This window comes from Corvus hawaiiensis, chromosome 17, assembly GCF_020740725.1.
Source record: "Corvus hawaiiensis isolate bCorHaw1 chromosome 17, bCorHaw1.pri.cur, whole genome shotgun sequence".
NCBI classification, from domain to species: Eukaryota; Metazoa; Chordata; class Aves; order Passeriformes; family Corvidae; genus Corvus; species Corvus hawaiiensis.
Genome location: NC_063229.1, coordinates 7,152,989 through 7,168,600, shown reverse-complemented (window position 1 = coordinate 7,168,600; position 15,612 = coordinate 7,152,989). Strand labels below are relative to the sequence as shown.

General features: G+C 47.2%; 1 protein-coding gene across 1 annotated transcript; it reads left to right on the top strand.

Moving 5' to 3' along the window:
- The first annotated feature begins 5,959 nt into the window (after positions 1-5,959).
- Positions 5,960-14,166, top strand: GHRH (growth hormone releasing hormone). Its single transcript, XM_048321850.1, has 7 exons — positions 5,960-6,152; positions 9,348-9,447; positions 10,278-10,409; positions 11,108-11,212; positions 11,811-11,954; positions 12,256-12,353; positions 13,218-14,166. The coding sequence occupies exons 2-6, from the start codon at positions 9,368-9,370 to the stop codon at positions 12,317-12,319; spliced, it is 525 nt and encodes a 174-aa protein (XP_048177807.1). The 5' UTR covers positions 5,960-6,152; positions 9,348-9,367; the 3' UTR covers positions 12,320-12,353; positions 13,218-14,166.
- Positions 14,167-15,612: the final 1,446 nt, after the last annotated feature.

The window sequence follows — 15,612 nt, the reverse complement described above, 5'->3', positions numbered from 1 at the left end:
AAACCTCCCCTGGTGCAGCTTAAGGCTGTGTCTTCTCATCGTGGCTGGGTGCCCATGGCAGAAGCACCCCAGGCCTTTACACCTCAGGGTTAATGTACTCACCCCTTAAATCCCTGTGAGTGTTTTAATCCCACAATCAATTATGTGGCCTTTCAGTCCTGGTGGGTTTCTCTTTATCCACAAGGTTTTCATCTGCTCCCTTGAGATACTCTGGAAGCAAAAACTAAGATGTGCTTCTGGCTTTGCTCTTGACAGGGACTTTATTTTCAGTGTCCCGTCCAGTTTCCAGCTCTGAACTGGTGATGTCTCAATAAGATGACCTACAAAGGGAAAAATGGCTTGGGCTCTGTTTTGCTCGTTTGCGGTATTTAAAGAATCTGATTAGTTTTGCCCTTTTCCAAACCCTAAACCATCAGAAGCACCAGGTTGGTTTTGCTGCAGAGCTTTATTACCAGAGAGCCTAAATACTTTGGGGAAAACCTAATCAGTTACTTATCTACTGAGGAAGTAAGGTACGGCATTTGGAATAAAAGGATTTTCTAGGCTGTTACCAAGCATTTGAATTAAGTGGATCTTAATGATAACAATTTCAAAAGATTTTCAGCAATTGGATTAGAAATCTTTCATGTTTTTAGTGCAGAAGACTTTACAGACAACTGGAGAACACCGCTGAATGAGTGGCAGAAGGCAGAGACTCTTGTACACAGAAAGTCCTCTGGCACAAAAATCCTAAGAGAAAAATTACTCTTAAATAGAGCTTTTCCTGCCCCTGGTGAGTGGCTAAGGGATAATGCCAGAGCTCAGGAAAGCAGTAAATTCTGCCCTTTCACCTTCTTAGCTCCCAAACACTGAATGTTTAGGATGAAAAAAAAAAGCACAGAGGAGGAAGAAATAATTCTTGAAAATGTCAGGAAGGATCTTATCAGAATGGATTAACAGACTGATTAAATTCTTCCCAGTACTACCGGTACACCGACCGTGCTGGTGCTGCTGTCCACATACCTTCTCACAGGCTCCAGTCCTCACACATGGAGTTCGCAGGCAAAGGGGAAAAGACACTCATCACTGTATACTTTATTCCTTTTCTTATCTCCTCAACAGAAAGGGCACTACTCACTCCAAGTAGAATTAGGAAGGTGAAATGTGCAGTTTTTAGGCAGCTCCTGCCCCTTCTCTCCCCCTCTATTGCACCCCAAGGCCACCAAATCCTCCAGGCCAGGTCAGGAGTGTCCCAGCCTGGGAGCCACAAGCAGGTGGTGCCATCAGCCCACTGTGGCTCCCCACCTTCCACCAGCATCACACTGACCCACTCCTTGCACCTGACTGCGAAATGACAAAAAAAGGAAGCTGTTTATTAAAAAAAAAAGGAAGATTTTTCCAAAGCCTACCAGATGCAAGTGGTTTTCAAAGCTGACATTGATTCAACATGTGGACATAGCAATTTTGTCAGCACACTAAGTAGGGACAATGCTCAGGGAAGAAGTCTTTCTCCAAATCCAAATAATCCTTGGCTTTTAAAATCCTTTTACATTTCTTCTTTGGTTTGCATTGTGGTATTTCCTGCATGTCTTTGCAGTGAGGCCTCTTTCTTACCACTCACTGTACGTGTGATCCTTGTGCTCCAAGGTCTTGCCATCCTCTGGTTGCACATTTGTATTCAGCCAGGAAAAAAAATTACTCACAACTGCTCTCATTTCTCATCCCTTACTGGAACAGCCTTCCTCATTCCCTCTCCATAAACCACATTTTATTTTCTTGATGCCAGTAACATCTCACTCATATTCTGGTTTATATGGATTCTAGTTTTCAAAGGATTTCAGCTGCCTCTCCTTGTTCACTGATTCTGCCTGTAACGTGCTGTGTAACCTTCTAGCCAAGGCTCCTTTCCAAACTGAAATGAGAGTGATAAGACCAAAGATGAGCTCCTTAATTACTGACATTCACTGCTGGCATCTCAGCTCTGTCTGCCAGGCTTGGAGGAGGAAGGCGATGGTATTTAGAGCCAGAAATTCAGGAATCAGTAACTCTCAAGCCTACAGCTGAGTGTAACGTGCTGCTGCCTGGCTGAAGCTCTTGGCAGCTCACTTGGGCAATGCTGAAATGCTCCGGAGCTCTGCTAGGAAATAAACAGAGCCAGACAGGTACAGGCTCTATAAATGGATCCCACCTGCAGAGCCCATCGGGCCTCCTGACAGATGCACATCTCACAGGCTGCTGCCATTTGCTCTATTGTCCAGGCTCAGGGATAGTTAATGTTTGAAGATTAAGTAGGCTTTTCAAGCAGGCTTTTAGCACCATGAGACAGTCCTTTCCGACAGCACTTCTTGCACGTTTTGAATTTCTGATTTATGTTGTCTAGTTTTAATCTGATCCCCTGCTTCAGACTCATTCTCAGAGTGCAAACAGTGCTCTCATCCCCAGTGTCTCCTTCCTTGAGATTATTTTGATAAATGTTTGTATTCAGCTTCCTACCAGTTTGAATTCCTCAAAGGAAAATTCTCCTCAGGAAATCTATTGATGCTCAAAGGGTTGAGTGTGGAGGATCTGAAGATCTAAGTCTCAGCACTTTATCCTTCCAAGAAGAAGAAACCAAGACTTGTATGATTTTCTAATGGCAACTCTCACCACATCTGCTGGGTTGAAGTTTTTTTTTTTTTGCTTCTTCCTTAGAAGAAACTGGCAGCAGAAGCTAAATCTTGTCTTTCTCATCTCATTTTAGTTTGCTTGCCTTCCACAGAAATGACTGGATTTTTACAAAGAACTTAGAAATGAAAGTTACTGTGAACACAGCAGTAACGAATGCTGCAATTAAATGATTATGAATTTATTATAACGTGCCTGAGTTCTGCCACTTGGGATAAGACACGTAAACCAAAATGGGTTCCATCCTACCTCTATGATGGCAAACCCAGGCAAAAAAACCGTAACTTTTAGTCTTAGGCAGTTCTATTTAATTCACCATTAGGGCATTTGCCACAAGTTAGTCACCATCCCACCTCTCACTCAAGTAAAAGAGAACTAGAGGGAACAGCTGTGTCCCCAGGGCTCTCTTGGAAGTGGTAGAGGCTGGAGAAGCCACCCTGTGTGACATTTTGGAGAAGTGCAGAAAAGCTTTTGATAGCTGAGAACACAGGATGGTTTTTTGCCGTTTGATGAGTTACTTCTGGCTGTCATTAGTTTCAACCCCACAAGGTGAGGAGGACCATTTCACACGCTGCTCAGCTTATCTGAGGCCGTTATGTTGTGCACCTGCAATAGACAGGGGCGATTTTTAAAGCACGGCATGGAGACTGGGAGAGGTAAAGCTAAGAGGAAATCAATACCTGGGAAATTGCTTCAGGATCCTAACTCTGTGTCCTTTGTCAGTGAAGCACTGAAATAAGAGCAGCTGGCATGTGCTTCACCCAAGGGCTGTGGGGAGGGTAGGTCTGCTTGGATATGACTCCAAAATCTGGCAGTTCCAGATGCTGAGGATATCTGTGGTACCTGGCTGTAGATTCCACCAAGCTTGCATTGGTGTAGGCCTGGGTTTAAAGGGTAAACACTGCTCGTGGCTAACATGAAGATCTGTGGGAGGTAATGAGTGTAAAAAACCCCTGGTTTGGGGGCCAGTGGATGCTGACAGCACTCGCTGTGTTAGGGAGCAGAGATGGGAAGGAACTGGGAAGGTTCTAGGGACAAACCAAGAGATACTCTAAAGAGAAAAAGCTGTTCATTTTGCAAATCAAGTTTGTCATCTGTTGTGCCAAATTGATATTGATACTAGCCCTAAAGTGAAGTTCCTGTGAGGAATGTTTTCACACAGCCAGTGTGTTTAGACTTTGAATGCCACTGATAGTCCTGGGGGCAGCTCTGGGGCTGTGGGGAGCTCAGAACTGCAGCCAGAGCCCACCCTTGGCACGTGCAGGGGCCACCAGCTCTACGTGTGGGACAGCCCTACTGAAAAAATGACCGTGAGAACAATGCCTGCAGCTGCCAGCTCACACACACACTGCAACACTAACAGGGAGGGATGCAAAACTGGCTTCAATCAACTCTGGATCCTGTCACAGTCCGTAGCATCTTCATCCAGGCAGCAGTGGGGATCACAGATATTTCTGCTACAGAAGCAGCTTCATGAGCCAGAGGGAGAGCCTGTGGAGCCTGGTGGAGGAGCTCCAAAAATAACCCTTCCAGGTCCTGGGAAGACAGGAAGGTTTTGAATGAAGATGGGACAGGAAATCCCAGGGACAGAAAAGCTGCTCTATTTACGCTATTGCAGAACTCCTAAGCTGGATACACCCAACAGAGCCTTAAGGGTTTTTAGAAATTTCTGCTGCCTCCTGCAATTAACCCAAAGCCACTGTTGTGGGTCTTGTTTGGTCCAGCTGTGCATGACAGAAACCCAACCCAGGCAGCACAAGGAAACCCCTGGGATGACAGAGCTTTATAGAGCCTTCTGTGAAAGCAGCTCACTTGAGATATGAACATGGATCACAGCCCTCCTAACCCAAGCTGGGCAGCAGGCAGCTATTAACTAGTCAGCTATAGACTGATTCTCCTTGATCTACTGATTCTCCTTGATCTGAGAAATATTGCCTGGTATCATATGCAGCTCTCTGTAAGGCATGGGGCCAGCTGGATGGAGAATCAGCTCAAGACGAGGCTATAAGATAATACCTTGAAACAGCGTTGGCTCTCGACTGGTTTAACAGCATGACCTGATTCATCTGTTCAGCCAGTGCAGCGCCAAGACAGTGGAAGAAAAATAAGTCATGCTGAAAAATTAGTGCAACCAGCCTCACACATGAGAGAACACGATTCAAAAAAAGCTAATAAAAATCCCTTTCCAGTTTGCAGGGACCGCATGCAGCTGTGTGCACCAGGACAAGGGTTTTGGAAAACCTGCTCTGTGCTACCCAGAAATCCCTGTCTCCAGGGTCTCCACCCACTCCTCCAGGGATGACACGGATGATATGCCTGCCTGATTTGCAAGAAGCAATGAGAGGCAATAGCAGAGTGAGACCATTGCTGGATGCTTCTGAAACCCTGCACACACAGGCACCCATGTGCACACCAGCTGCACCATCCTCCCTACACTCCCTCTCTGTCACCAACAGCTGTGATGCTGTGTGGTGCCAGGTGAGATATTTGGCAGCAGGCAGACGTGAGTCATCTCACCTGCTGAAACTTCTTCCCATCGTCGAGTCATGCAAGCCCTGAGACAGGACGGTCTGGGTCCCCATCAATTCTGGGCATTGTAAAGCCAGTATGAAAAATCTGGCAGGTGGAGCTCATGCTGGCACCTCATTTTGAACTCCTCTGAACTGTCCTGGTCTTCTCGGCACCAAGGCTCTGTGTTCGTTTTAATGGGGCTTTCATAAACCTTGTTCCAGGAATGAGCTCAGCTGCCAGCGCACGCAGCACCCCAGGGAAGACCCCTGCCTTTTTCCAGAGCACACGAATGGAGCAGGGCTCTCCAGCTGCTTTGTATGCTTGGTGTGAAGCTGTGATGTTTGCGAGGGACTGAAGCATGAACTGCCCTCCTAATGCAGGTGTGAGTAACAAAGGAGAAGGAGAAAAAGGCTGATAATCAAAGAAAAATAAAATGGCAAAGAGATCAACCCTCCTGTTCAGGCAGTGTGAGAAAGTACTGATGGTTAACTCACTCTCATTGTGGAGTAGAAGGAAAAAATGCAGTTGCGGGGGAAAAGCAAAGTTTACCTTGCAAAGTGAATTTGTCATTCACTCTGCCAGATTATTGCTGTTATTTGCTCTTCACTCCTGGAGGGATAACGAGAGCAAATGACCCTGGACTACGGGCATAACCCCCTCCCCACCACCTCCCCGCACACACACGAAAAGAGGATGCAAACACAGCCTTTGAAATTCAGGAGGATAATTGATTCTCTGACGCGTGGAAGCCCACAGGACTCCTGAGGGAGCTCAGGTATAAAAGGCAGAGATGCACCTCCCTGGCAGCCAGAGGACACTGGGGGAGATCCGGGAGTGTCCTCCCTGCTCAGCACGAGAGCAGGTCCTGCCTGGCACCGTGGGGGCACGGACCCAGCAGGCTCACACAGGCAGCTCCAGAGGAGAAGTTGGATTTGCAACAGGGGAAGGAACACCTGGGCAGGAGCTGATCTAGGAAGCACTTGTTTTCTCCAGGAACGGTAAGTGGGAGCCTCTCTCTGTGCATTAACAGAATAATGTCTATTTGGAAGTTGGAGACAATTAAATTCCACTGAAATACAATCAAAGCTGGCATCAGGAATTAGCTTTGCCAGGTACAACAGCCTTTGTACCACACCAAGATCTGTACCAATATGTTTCTGTACCAAGTTACAGAATGAAACAATAATTTAACTACATCACAAATGCAAACCAGTGGAATTATACTATAGATGAGCTTTATAAAACATGTTAGATGTTTACCAGCTGTAGCACAGTTTTTCTCTTTTGCTATGTTGATGTGAGTTCCTTTTACCCTGGTAAATGAACGGTGTTTCACTCACCCAGCAATGAAGCTGTGTTTCAGGCAAACCAGAGTGTGAGGAGAAACACAACAGCGTGTTACAGGTAACGCAAAGCCAGCCACGACGAGGCACAAGGAGGCACTTAAAAGGATTTCTGCTTTTCTAATGCAGCATTTCAGGGTATGAAAGTTTCGGCTTTATGAAACAGCAGGCATGGCAAAAGCTTCATTTCATCTACACAGAGGTATTTTTAAGACTGCTCAGGTTGAGGTTTCAGAAATGGCAAGAGGTAGTTACCCAGCTCTCCAACATCACAGTCACAATGCTGCTGTTCCCACTGCACAGGATGGAACGAAGCTATTACGCTTCATCTGCTGGAATGGTGCTAAAAGCTCTTCATCTTAAGGGGGATTTATTTATTAATCATTTTTTCACATGCTGCCAGAATGGAAAGTGAAGGTGTCCCTCACCTCAGGAGAATTTCAAAGGTGACAATGTTTTGCAGACCTGTCAAGCTGCCTGCACACAGGGTGACACTTCAATTTCCCAGCTTCTCCTCTGAAACAGCAGACACATCTGGGAAGGGATGTAGGACTTTAATTTCTGATTTATTCCCGAGGGAAAGAGGGAGACAGACATACCCAAAAATCTGGAAGCAGGCTGTAGCTAAGGGACAGAAGACAAAGCAGGACAGGGGAAGAAGGACAAAGCCAGAAACAAATAAAAAAATAATTGCAAAGAGACTAATAGTAGAGAAATTTTAAAAAAGGATCTCAAATGTTCATAAAGCAATTCTAGAGGAAAACCCAACATTCAAAGAAGAGAAGCCATAGACAGAAAGAAAGTGGTAATCAGGGCTGTATCCTAGGAAGAGGAAAGGGAAGCAGACAGCCTTGGGCTAGGTTTTCATTTACATTGGCACTTCTCAGCTCACATAGAAGCTTCTCTAGTACTGATTAAATCTCCTGGTTGGCACTTTCTATGGATGCTGGTGCCACAGGCTGCTGGTACCCACTGACAGACGCCTTAGGTAATTTCCTCTATCTAGGAAGATCTGACTTGGGATTTTCTTGAAGATATTTAGGGCAGAGGCACAGAAGAAGAATGTTTTTCCAAGTACAAATGAAAAAGGGAAAAAGAAAGGGAAGCAGGAGATTTGTTCTAAAAGCAGAAGTCCTGTATATCCATCAAAGTCCCTTTTTTCCTTCCTTTAGGCATTCCTTGGCTCTCTGAGGGGCCAAAGAGATTCTCTAATAGAGCAGGAGGTAGGAGATGCCACCCATGGGCACAAGAAGCTCTGCAGGAGCCAGGAGCTACTGTGGTGCTCCCAGGGGAGCTGCTGGTCCCATCTGGGAGCACAAGCAACTGGAAACAGAGACTGGGCTGAGAATGACTTTGTGATAAGAAACCCCATTTCTTAGTGACACCTTTTTCCATGTCTGTCCGTGCACTTCTGCCACTGCCACTAATCCTGTTATTGACTTCCCCGGTGTCAACATCAGACTCACTTACAAGACAGGTCCTTAATCAGCCTCCCCCTCCCTGTGTTGATCTGGTCCGTCCAAGCAGAAAGGAGAGCTCTCTGATGATGTTTTCTAGCTCCCCCATCAGTAAAACCCACTGCTTGAAAGTTCACTTGAGCAATCAGAAGTCCAACCAAACCCTTTCCATCTGGAAGCTGCTCCCTTTACAATGAAGTATTGTTATACATTTGGAAGAGGTGGGGTTTTTTCCCCCTGTCTTAGGGAGATCAAACATCTTGCTGCTCTTTTCTTGTGTAAAATAAGATAGGGAACAGGGAAGCTTGGTATTTTAAAGCTTTCTATCCACATTCTTAAAGAATCCTCTTTGAGCAAAAGATCAGTCGCTTTCAATGGAAACTCAGGAAGAGCAGCATTCACTGAAATACCTTCCTACTGTTGCTCGCTTCCAGGGAAAAAAGCGCTGCATTCAGCTCCCGAGGGTGTGTGACCTCGGGCGACTCTGCCCTGAGTCATTCTCAGCTCTTCAGCCAAGCCCAGGAGACGAAGCTCCGCAGCCAGGGCTGCACACAGGGCTCAGCGCAGCTCACCTTGCACCAAAGCCGCTGCTCAGGGGCAGGTGGGGGCTGCTCTGCACACAGCAGCACTTCAGCCCTGCCAAAGGGACGTGTTTCGGTCCAGTCCCCTCTCCACCCCAGCATGACTGATGGAACAGTCTGCGTTTTGTTTGCAAACCAAGCTCAGCACTTGCCTTCGATAGATGGCTTTGCCAGGGTTACCTCTGCGCCAGTATTACCCCTTTGCCCAGGAACTTTATTTGGATTTCCCCGTTTCTCCCCAGTCCCTGGCCAGCCAGAGACGCAGCCCAGTCAGCTGTCAGGCACAGACCTGTGGCATGCAGGTACAGCCATGTGAGCAGACACATCCCCGGCACAGCGGGGCAGGAGAGGTCCCAGAGCTGGTTGCAGACGGTCCTGTGAAGGCAGCGAGGTTCCTTTCACATCCCTGCCAGCTGCTGCCCCCATCCAGGTGCTTTTACAGCCCGTGCAGGGGTCCCTGGGGCCCACACCAGCCCAAGAGAGAGCTCTCCTCCAGCCACAGCAGTGGGACAGGTCAGTGAGGGGGTCCCACAGCATCAAAGCCCGACTGGCCCTGTCTCCCAGCCCGAGGGAGACACCAGCTCCCAAGGGGTCACACACAGCCACTGCCCCCAGGAACTGCACTCCATGGGGAAGACTTTGCCACACCAAGACATCTCTGCCTCGGGAAGCACCACAACCACAGAGGCACATTTCCAGTCCCTTTGTGCTGAGAAATGAGCAGGGGGACTGAGAACACAAAGGTGGCACTTGGCCTCCCCTCCCAGCCCAGAGCACCTCAGTGCCCTGACTCAGGCTGCTCTGCATTTTAGGTGACTCCAAGGGGTGGAAGATGCTGGATAAGGCCACCCTGCTCCTGTTCCTGCATTTAGTCACATGCTCCATCTCCTCACCTCTCTATCCAGACCTCAGGTAAGTGCTGAGTGCTTTATGCACGCTCCCACTCTGCCTCATCTCTGCCCTTGTGCAAAATAAGCAGGTGCCAAATTAAAGTTGCCAGCACTTCTGAAAGCCAGATGAACTCTAAATGTGTTGCTAGGCCTATTTCTTTGCCCTGTCTTAATTTTTTTGGGTATACTGCTGGCCTAGGGGTGATTTCCAAAGAAGGCAGGCACCTGATGGAAAATTTCAGCCCAAACAGTTGAGTTTAGAATTGAACGCTGGGTTCTATAAAGAGAAATCTGGCAATCTCCAGGGCAGGCAGCACCTCCAGCTCAAACACTGATTAAAATTTGTGGCTGCAGGGCACCTGCACTGAAGTCAGAGATGCAGATATTCTAGTACATGAACTCTACAGATACCTATTAATATTTCAAGTATTTCCTTGTTGGCTCTTAGAAGTTGTAATATTGCTTTGTACCACTACAAATCAACAGAAGCCCAAAATCGAGCATTGGCTTCTCTGATGTGGATTTGCAATGTCCCATAGAAAATGCTTTAGCCTTGTGCCAAAGCCATGGCACAATGATACCAGAAACACTGGGATTTTGCTTACGGATCCTGGGAGCTCAGCGAGGGGGATGTGTGTTTGAGGCAGCTCTATCAACCATTTTTTCACTGTTGGAAGAGCTTCAGGGCAGCTTCTAGCTGGGGAGAGGGCCAGACAGTACTTGTGTTACTGCTAAGATGGGATGACAAATGGAGAGAGAAAAAGCAGGAAAATAGGGAATAATGGTTAAGAAGATTGAGCTCCAGCTGGCATCTGAGCACATCTCACAGTGTGCCTGGGCTTTGTCTTGCAGGTACAGTCCAGGGCCAGTAGCTGGCAAGGCCATGAGCTTCCAGCTGCAGCACAGCAGCTCATTGCAGAGCCATAACCCCTTGGCAGAGGAGCAGGAGGAGGAGGGTTTGTTAACAGACCCCACTGAGAAAAGGTTTGTACCTCACCTGCCAGCCCTGTGGCTGCAGAGTGCACTGGTTACAGTCTCCCCCAGCCCAGGAGCAGACCAGCAGCTCAGTCCCAAACAATCACCCACGTCCAGAACCATGTCCTGGTGTCCCCCACCAGCAAGGACACACTGACGGGGGCAGGCTTACAGGCCCAGGGCTCCTGCAGGGAACAGAATTTTCCACTGAGCTCTGGGACTCGACCTGCAGGGATGCTAGAGCCTCTCCTTTCCACCTCTGCCTGGAGATAGATGATGATCATTTCTGTCTGAAGCACAGAGGACTCGTCCTTACAACAGTGAGACCAGCCAAGTGGTTTGTGTTTCCCTTACCTGTGGATTTTCTGGAGCTGGGGTCTCACCACAGGCTAGAGATCTGCTGGAGGCTCCTGTCACCCTTTCCCAGACACAGCTCTCCCAGGAGGTGATGGTGCTGCTGCAGAACACAGGAATGTCCCAGCCCAGCTCTGCCCTAGACACTTTATTTTGCCTGCTGCCTCCATGTCAGGACTGAGCTCCCTCAAATCCTTTTACCCTCCAACACTAATGCAGTCCAACACCACAAGGTGTTTGCTGTGGTTACCTGCCCTGATAGCAGCACTGTTACACGTGGGGTGCTTTGTTATTTCTCACCTGGAGGGTTCACTGATGGCTCAGAGAGCACACTGTGCTTCCTTTCCCCCCAGGATGCAGCGCCATGCTGATGCCATATTCACTGACAACTACCGGAAATTCCTGGGGCAGATTTCCGCCCGAAAATTCCTACAGACCATCATTGGCAAGAGGCTCGGGTAAGCCCCAGCACCCTGCTGTCCTTGGGCTGAGTTTTGCTTATTACCCTGGGCAGTGCCTTCCATGCACCTGGCAGAAATCACTACCTTTTACTGCAACAGAAGCAATCTCTCCTGCTGTTCCACATCCCAAAAGGCACCCTGCATCCCTAGTCTTGGATCCCCCTAATCACAGCTATCATTAAGCAGCCTAATTAATCCTTTCCTCCAAGGCTATAAGCATCAGATCAGCTGAGAGTTCTATAGCAATACCAACAAGCAATAATATTTGCAGATATTTGCCATGATCCTTCACTGGTAGGGAACAGTTATGCCTGGTCTGGTTTGAACACAGAAAGCAGCCTCTCCATTACCCTTGGCTAGTTAGATCACTGACTGCCACTAAATAAGACCAACTGGTTAGATGCAAGCCAGCCCAAAGCCATCTTCTAACACAGGAGCAAATACAGCAACCAACTCCTTGCTGGAATGAAGCAGAATGGCCTTAGGCTCAGTCCCAGCAAGCTCCCTTGCTGTGCTGCTCAGCCTGAGCCAAACTTCAAATGAGGGACAAAAAAGTATCTCAGAAACAAAGATATTTCTCATTTTCACCTAACAGAAGCAGCGAGAGCAGCCCAGGGGAAGAGGTGCAGGAATTCCTGACCAGGCGCCAGTCTGATCAGGAATACCTGCACCTGGACAGCCAATACCACCAGCAGATGGTACTGAGGGACTTCCTGGGAGCCATCCTGCAAAACCACAGGTGGGTGGGAATCAGTTCATTCTCTGCTTACCACAGGAACATGTCCAGGTCCTCATTAATGGCTGGCTTCCAGATGTGAAACTACTGAATTAAGTGTCATTTCAGGAACAGTCAGGGAAAGAATAAGGCTGACTCCAAGCAGGGTGCAGATAAGAACAGCCTGTCCTGAGCCAGCCTGCACCACACACAGCAGCACATCATTCTGCTGTCTTCTCAACCTCGTAATCCAGTAAAATAGTAGCAGAAAAGACAATTTCTCTCTTGATCCTAATTATATAATTCCTGTCCTTTTCCTTGATAGGCCTCAGGACACTGACAGCAGTTGGTTAGAAGGCTTTCCCAGCACCCTGGCTAAGCTCATGTAAATACTTCTCCCTTTTCCATCTTCCCCACGCTCTGGTGAGTACCATTCCCTGCTCAGTCCTGTATATAACTCACTGCTGCTGCACTGCTCAAGGTTTGAAGGCTCTCCTTCAGTGATGCCAGCTCCCACTGCTGTCCATGAAAAAGATGCTTGCCACAATTTAAGGGGGAAAAAACTCCCGATCAATATTGTCAAGTACCTAAAACCTTGTTAGCTTGAACAGACAGACCACAAGTGCTGTGAAGCTGCACGTGGATGTCTGGGAAAAGGCTTGCAGCAATCCAAAGCAAAGCGGTATGAAATAGAGTGCCTGAGTGTCTGCATCAGGCTAAAGGCAGACAAAAGTCTTCCTCCAGCAGCAGAAGCTGCCTCTAGGTCCCTGAGACATGTCAGGTTTTCCCTGCTCCGGACAGCAGAGGAAGTTTTACTGTTTTCTGTATCACTCACTCCTGAAAACAGTCAGCTGGAACTTGAATTATGCTCTAAATCTTGCCAGCTCTGGGGGCCTGAGAGCCAGCAAACCATCCATCCTTGGGAATACCTTCACCTGTACAATGACCAGTTGTCCTGTGTGAAGCAACCTCCTTTTACTGCCCTGTCCCACAGAAATTAAGCCTGTCCAATCCTGCCAGCACAATATAAAGGGGTGTGGAGAGATCAGTGTGCACACTGAACAAAAGAGGGGCTGGGGAAGAGGGGGAAGATCAGAACTCTCCACAAGTCACCCCTACGGATTCAGCTGGGAGAGCATGGCATTCCAGCATCTCTCTAGCCATGCTTGACTTGGTTACCTTTCCACAAATAAGGTCAGTCAGGAAAAGCCTCCAAAGGATGAAAAAATTCCTGGGTGTGCTTATAAAGTTTTCTGGTAATTCTCTCCTCCTCCTCTTTCTGTCTAGAGTAATTCAGAGCTCGTGGACCAAACTGTACAGTGAGCCTTTCATGGCAGTGAAGACACTCCCAGATGTGAGCAGCTGGAAACTGATGCATACACTCCTCAGATCTGATCAAAGGAATGCAGTGCTGATGCACTACTTAATTTACTCCAGTCTTTACAATTTAACTCCCCTCTTGAAATACTGCTCTGTACTGAATCAGGAAAAAACCACTGCTGTGGTTTAACCTCGGGCTGCTTTACACAGAGACTAAAACAACCAAAACACTTGTAATCCTGGGGACATTCTGCCTACTAATTAAGGTTTCAAATCACGAAGTGTAGCAAAATTTCTGCCAAGTCATCATTCTGTTTGAGGGCCTGATTAATAAATACGAGCCCACCAAATGGCACCTTTAGGCAACTTAGTAAATTGATTACAGTGTCCTCTAAATTGATGCTGATGGCACAACCACACACAGCAAGGATCATGGCGAGGTGAGACATGAATCCATACATCTCCCATTCATTGGAAACACTGCCCTGGGCTGCTGCTGCCTGGCTCCCTGACACAGAGCCCTGGCAGCAGAATGAACCCTAAAAAGCTCAGCTACGGTTACTGCTCAGCCTTGAGGAGTTCTGACTGAAGTTACAGCTCTGCCAGAACCAAAGGAGATCCCTGTGCATCAGATTGGGCTGTCACTGTTTCCACTCAACGTCCTGCTGGGCGCCATCCCTGGCTCTGAACTCCACTGTGGCTACAGCTACAACTGTAAATGTTTTAAAAGGAGTAAGTTATTAGCCCTGTGAGCTCATACAGCTACTTCGTCCCTCTCACCCCAATCCCCCTGTTGTTTGTGTAATAATTATGTCTTCAGAAATGTAAATAACACCAGGATGGGGTCTGCTTTCCCAGCAGCAGCAGGAAATAGGGGTCGTTCTAAATAAACCTGTCCAACAGCAGGTCAAGATGGCTCTTTTGTTGAGACCTCAGTTTCTTGATTCTGGGCCCAGAATGGAAGATACTCCTCAAAGACAGTGGAAGGATGACTCAAAACTGGGCTAACAAAGGCACCAGCTCCAGTACCAATGACAAGACCAGGCTGGAAATACAATGATAAATATATGTTAAGACCTCTCCCTTAAGTCTTCCCTCCTTGCACTCCAACAATTCCTTGATAGTCTGCAGTAGTTACCATCTCATTTTTCCTCAGGTGACATGTTTTAGGATAGGAGGCTCCAGTGTGCATGGAAATTAGTTCATACTTGCACCAAATCCTTACCTGTCACAGCCTCCCTGTTCAGGTTTCGCAATTCCAGCACTAGGGAAGTATTACAAAGCACCCAGCAGGATGGGAAACATCGAGGGGATGTTGAGGGAGATCAGTGAAGCTGCGACAGCAGCAAGAGCACTAATGGATAACTGCTACCTTTCCATGAGCAGGCAGCTGTCAGAGACATCAGCCATCCTTGTGCTTCAGAAACACAAAAGAAGAATCACCTGTAGCCTGGTTCAAAATGGGTTTGTAAACCTGTTCTGTAACAACACACTCAAAGCCATTAGGACTTACTCACTTCAAAGGAAAGGAATTACAAAAAATGAACCAGCTTCCTAAAGTAGCAAGTTAAGATGGTAGCAAAAAAAATTTAAACTCTGTTAAGTGGCGTAAAAGGCATATGCAAACACTGGATTGGATACCCCCAATAAAATCAAAGACCTATCAAAAACATTCCAGAAAGTGTTTGGGTGATTAAATCTGGGTGATTAAATGGCTGGGTGAGTGCAGCTATTTAGCATAAAAGAGACTTCAAAATGAGGAAACAAATGCTCAAACTCTGCGAGATTAAATATAAAAAAAAATGAAGCAAATCAGAAAAATCTGAGGAATAAAAGACCAAAATAATAAACCCCATCTTTCCTAATGTACACCCAAGGAAGTAGAAAAATCAATAGCAACACACACAGCTTAGAGAAGATGCATCACAGGGGCAGTCCATGGTCCCTTTTGCATCTGTGCTCTCCTTTGGTAACATGCTGCAGCTCTACAGGCACAGGGAAAGTTCTGTCCCAGCATGAAGCATCAGCAGAAAGAATTAGTTACAAAACAAAGCTGCTAAGCAAGCAGTAACAAAAGACGAGGCTAAAAAAAAAAAAATATTCCAGGGTAAATGACTATGAATAGTAGCTTAGCTATTTCTTGCCTAAAACTCCTGTAGTCCCAGAGGACTTGAATGCAGCCCGAGATCTGGTGTTTGAAGGAGTGCAGAGGAGGTCAAAGAAGTTCATTAAACCTCTGTGGATCCATCATAACGTTTACCCTGAACGAGCAGGTGGGAACTGCTACACAGAGCAGGAACAGTGAGCTAAGTGTGAGCAACAGCATGGGGAAGAGACAAGGTGGATTTAATAAAGTGGGCTC

Coding starts and splice junctions, on each gene's coding strand:
- GHRH (XM_048321850.1), top strand. CDS start 9,368: ATGCTGGATAAGGCCACCCTGCTCCTGTTCCTGCATTTAGTCACATGC. Junction 9,448..10,277: donor CCTCTCTATCCAGACCTCAG/GTAAGTGCTGAG, acceptor TTTGTCTTGCAG/GTACAGTCCAGGGCCAGTAG. Junction 10,410..11,107: donor ACAGACCCCACTGAGAAAAG/GTTTGTACCTCA, acceptor CTTTCCCCCCAG/GATGCAGCGCCATGCTGATG.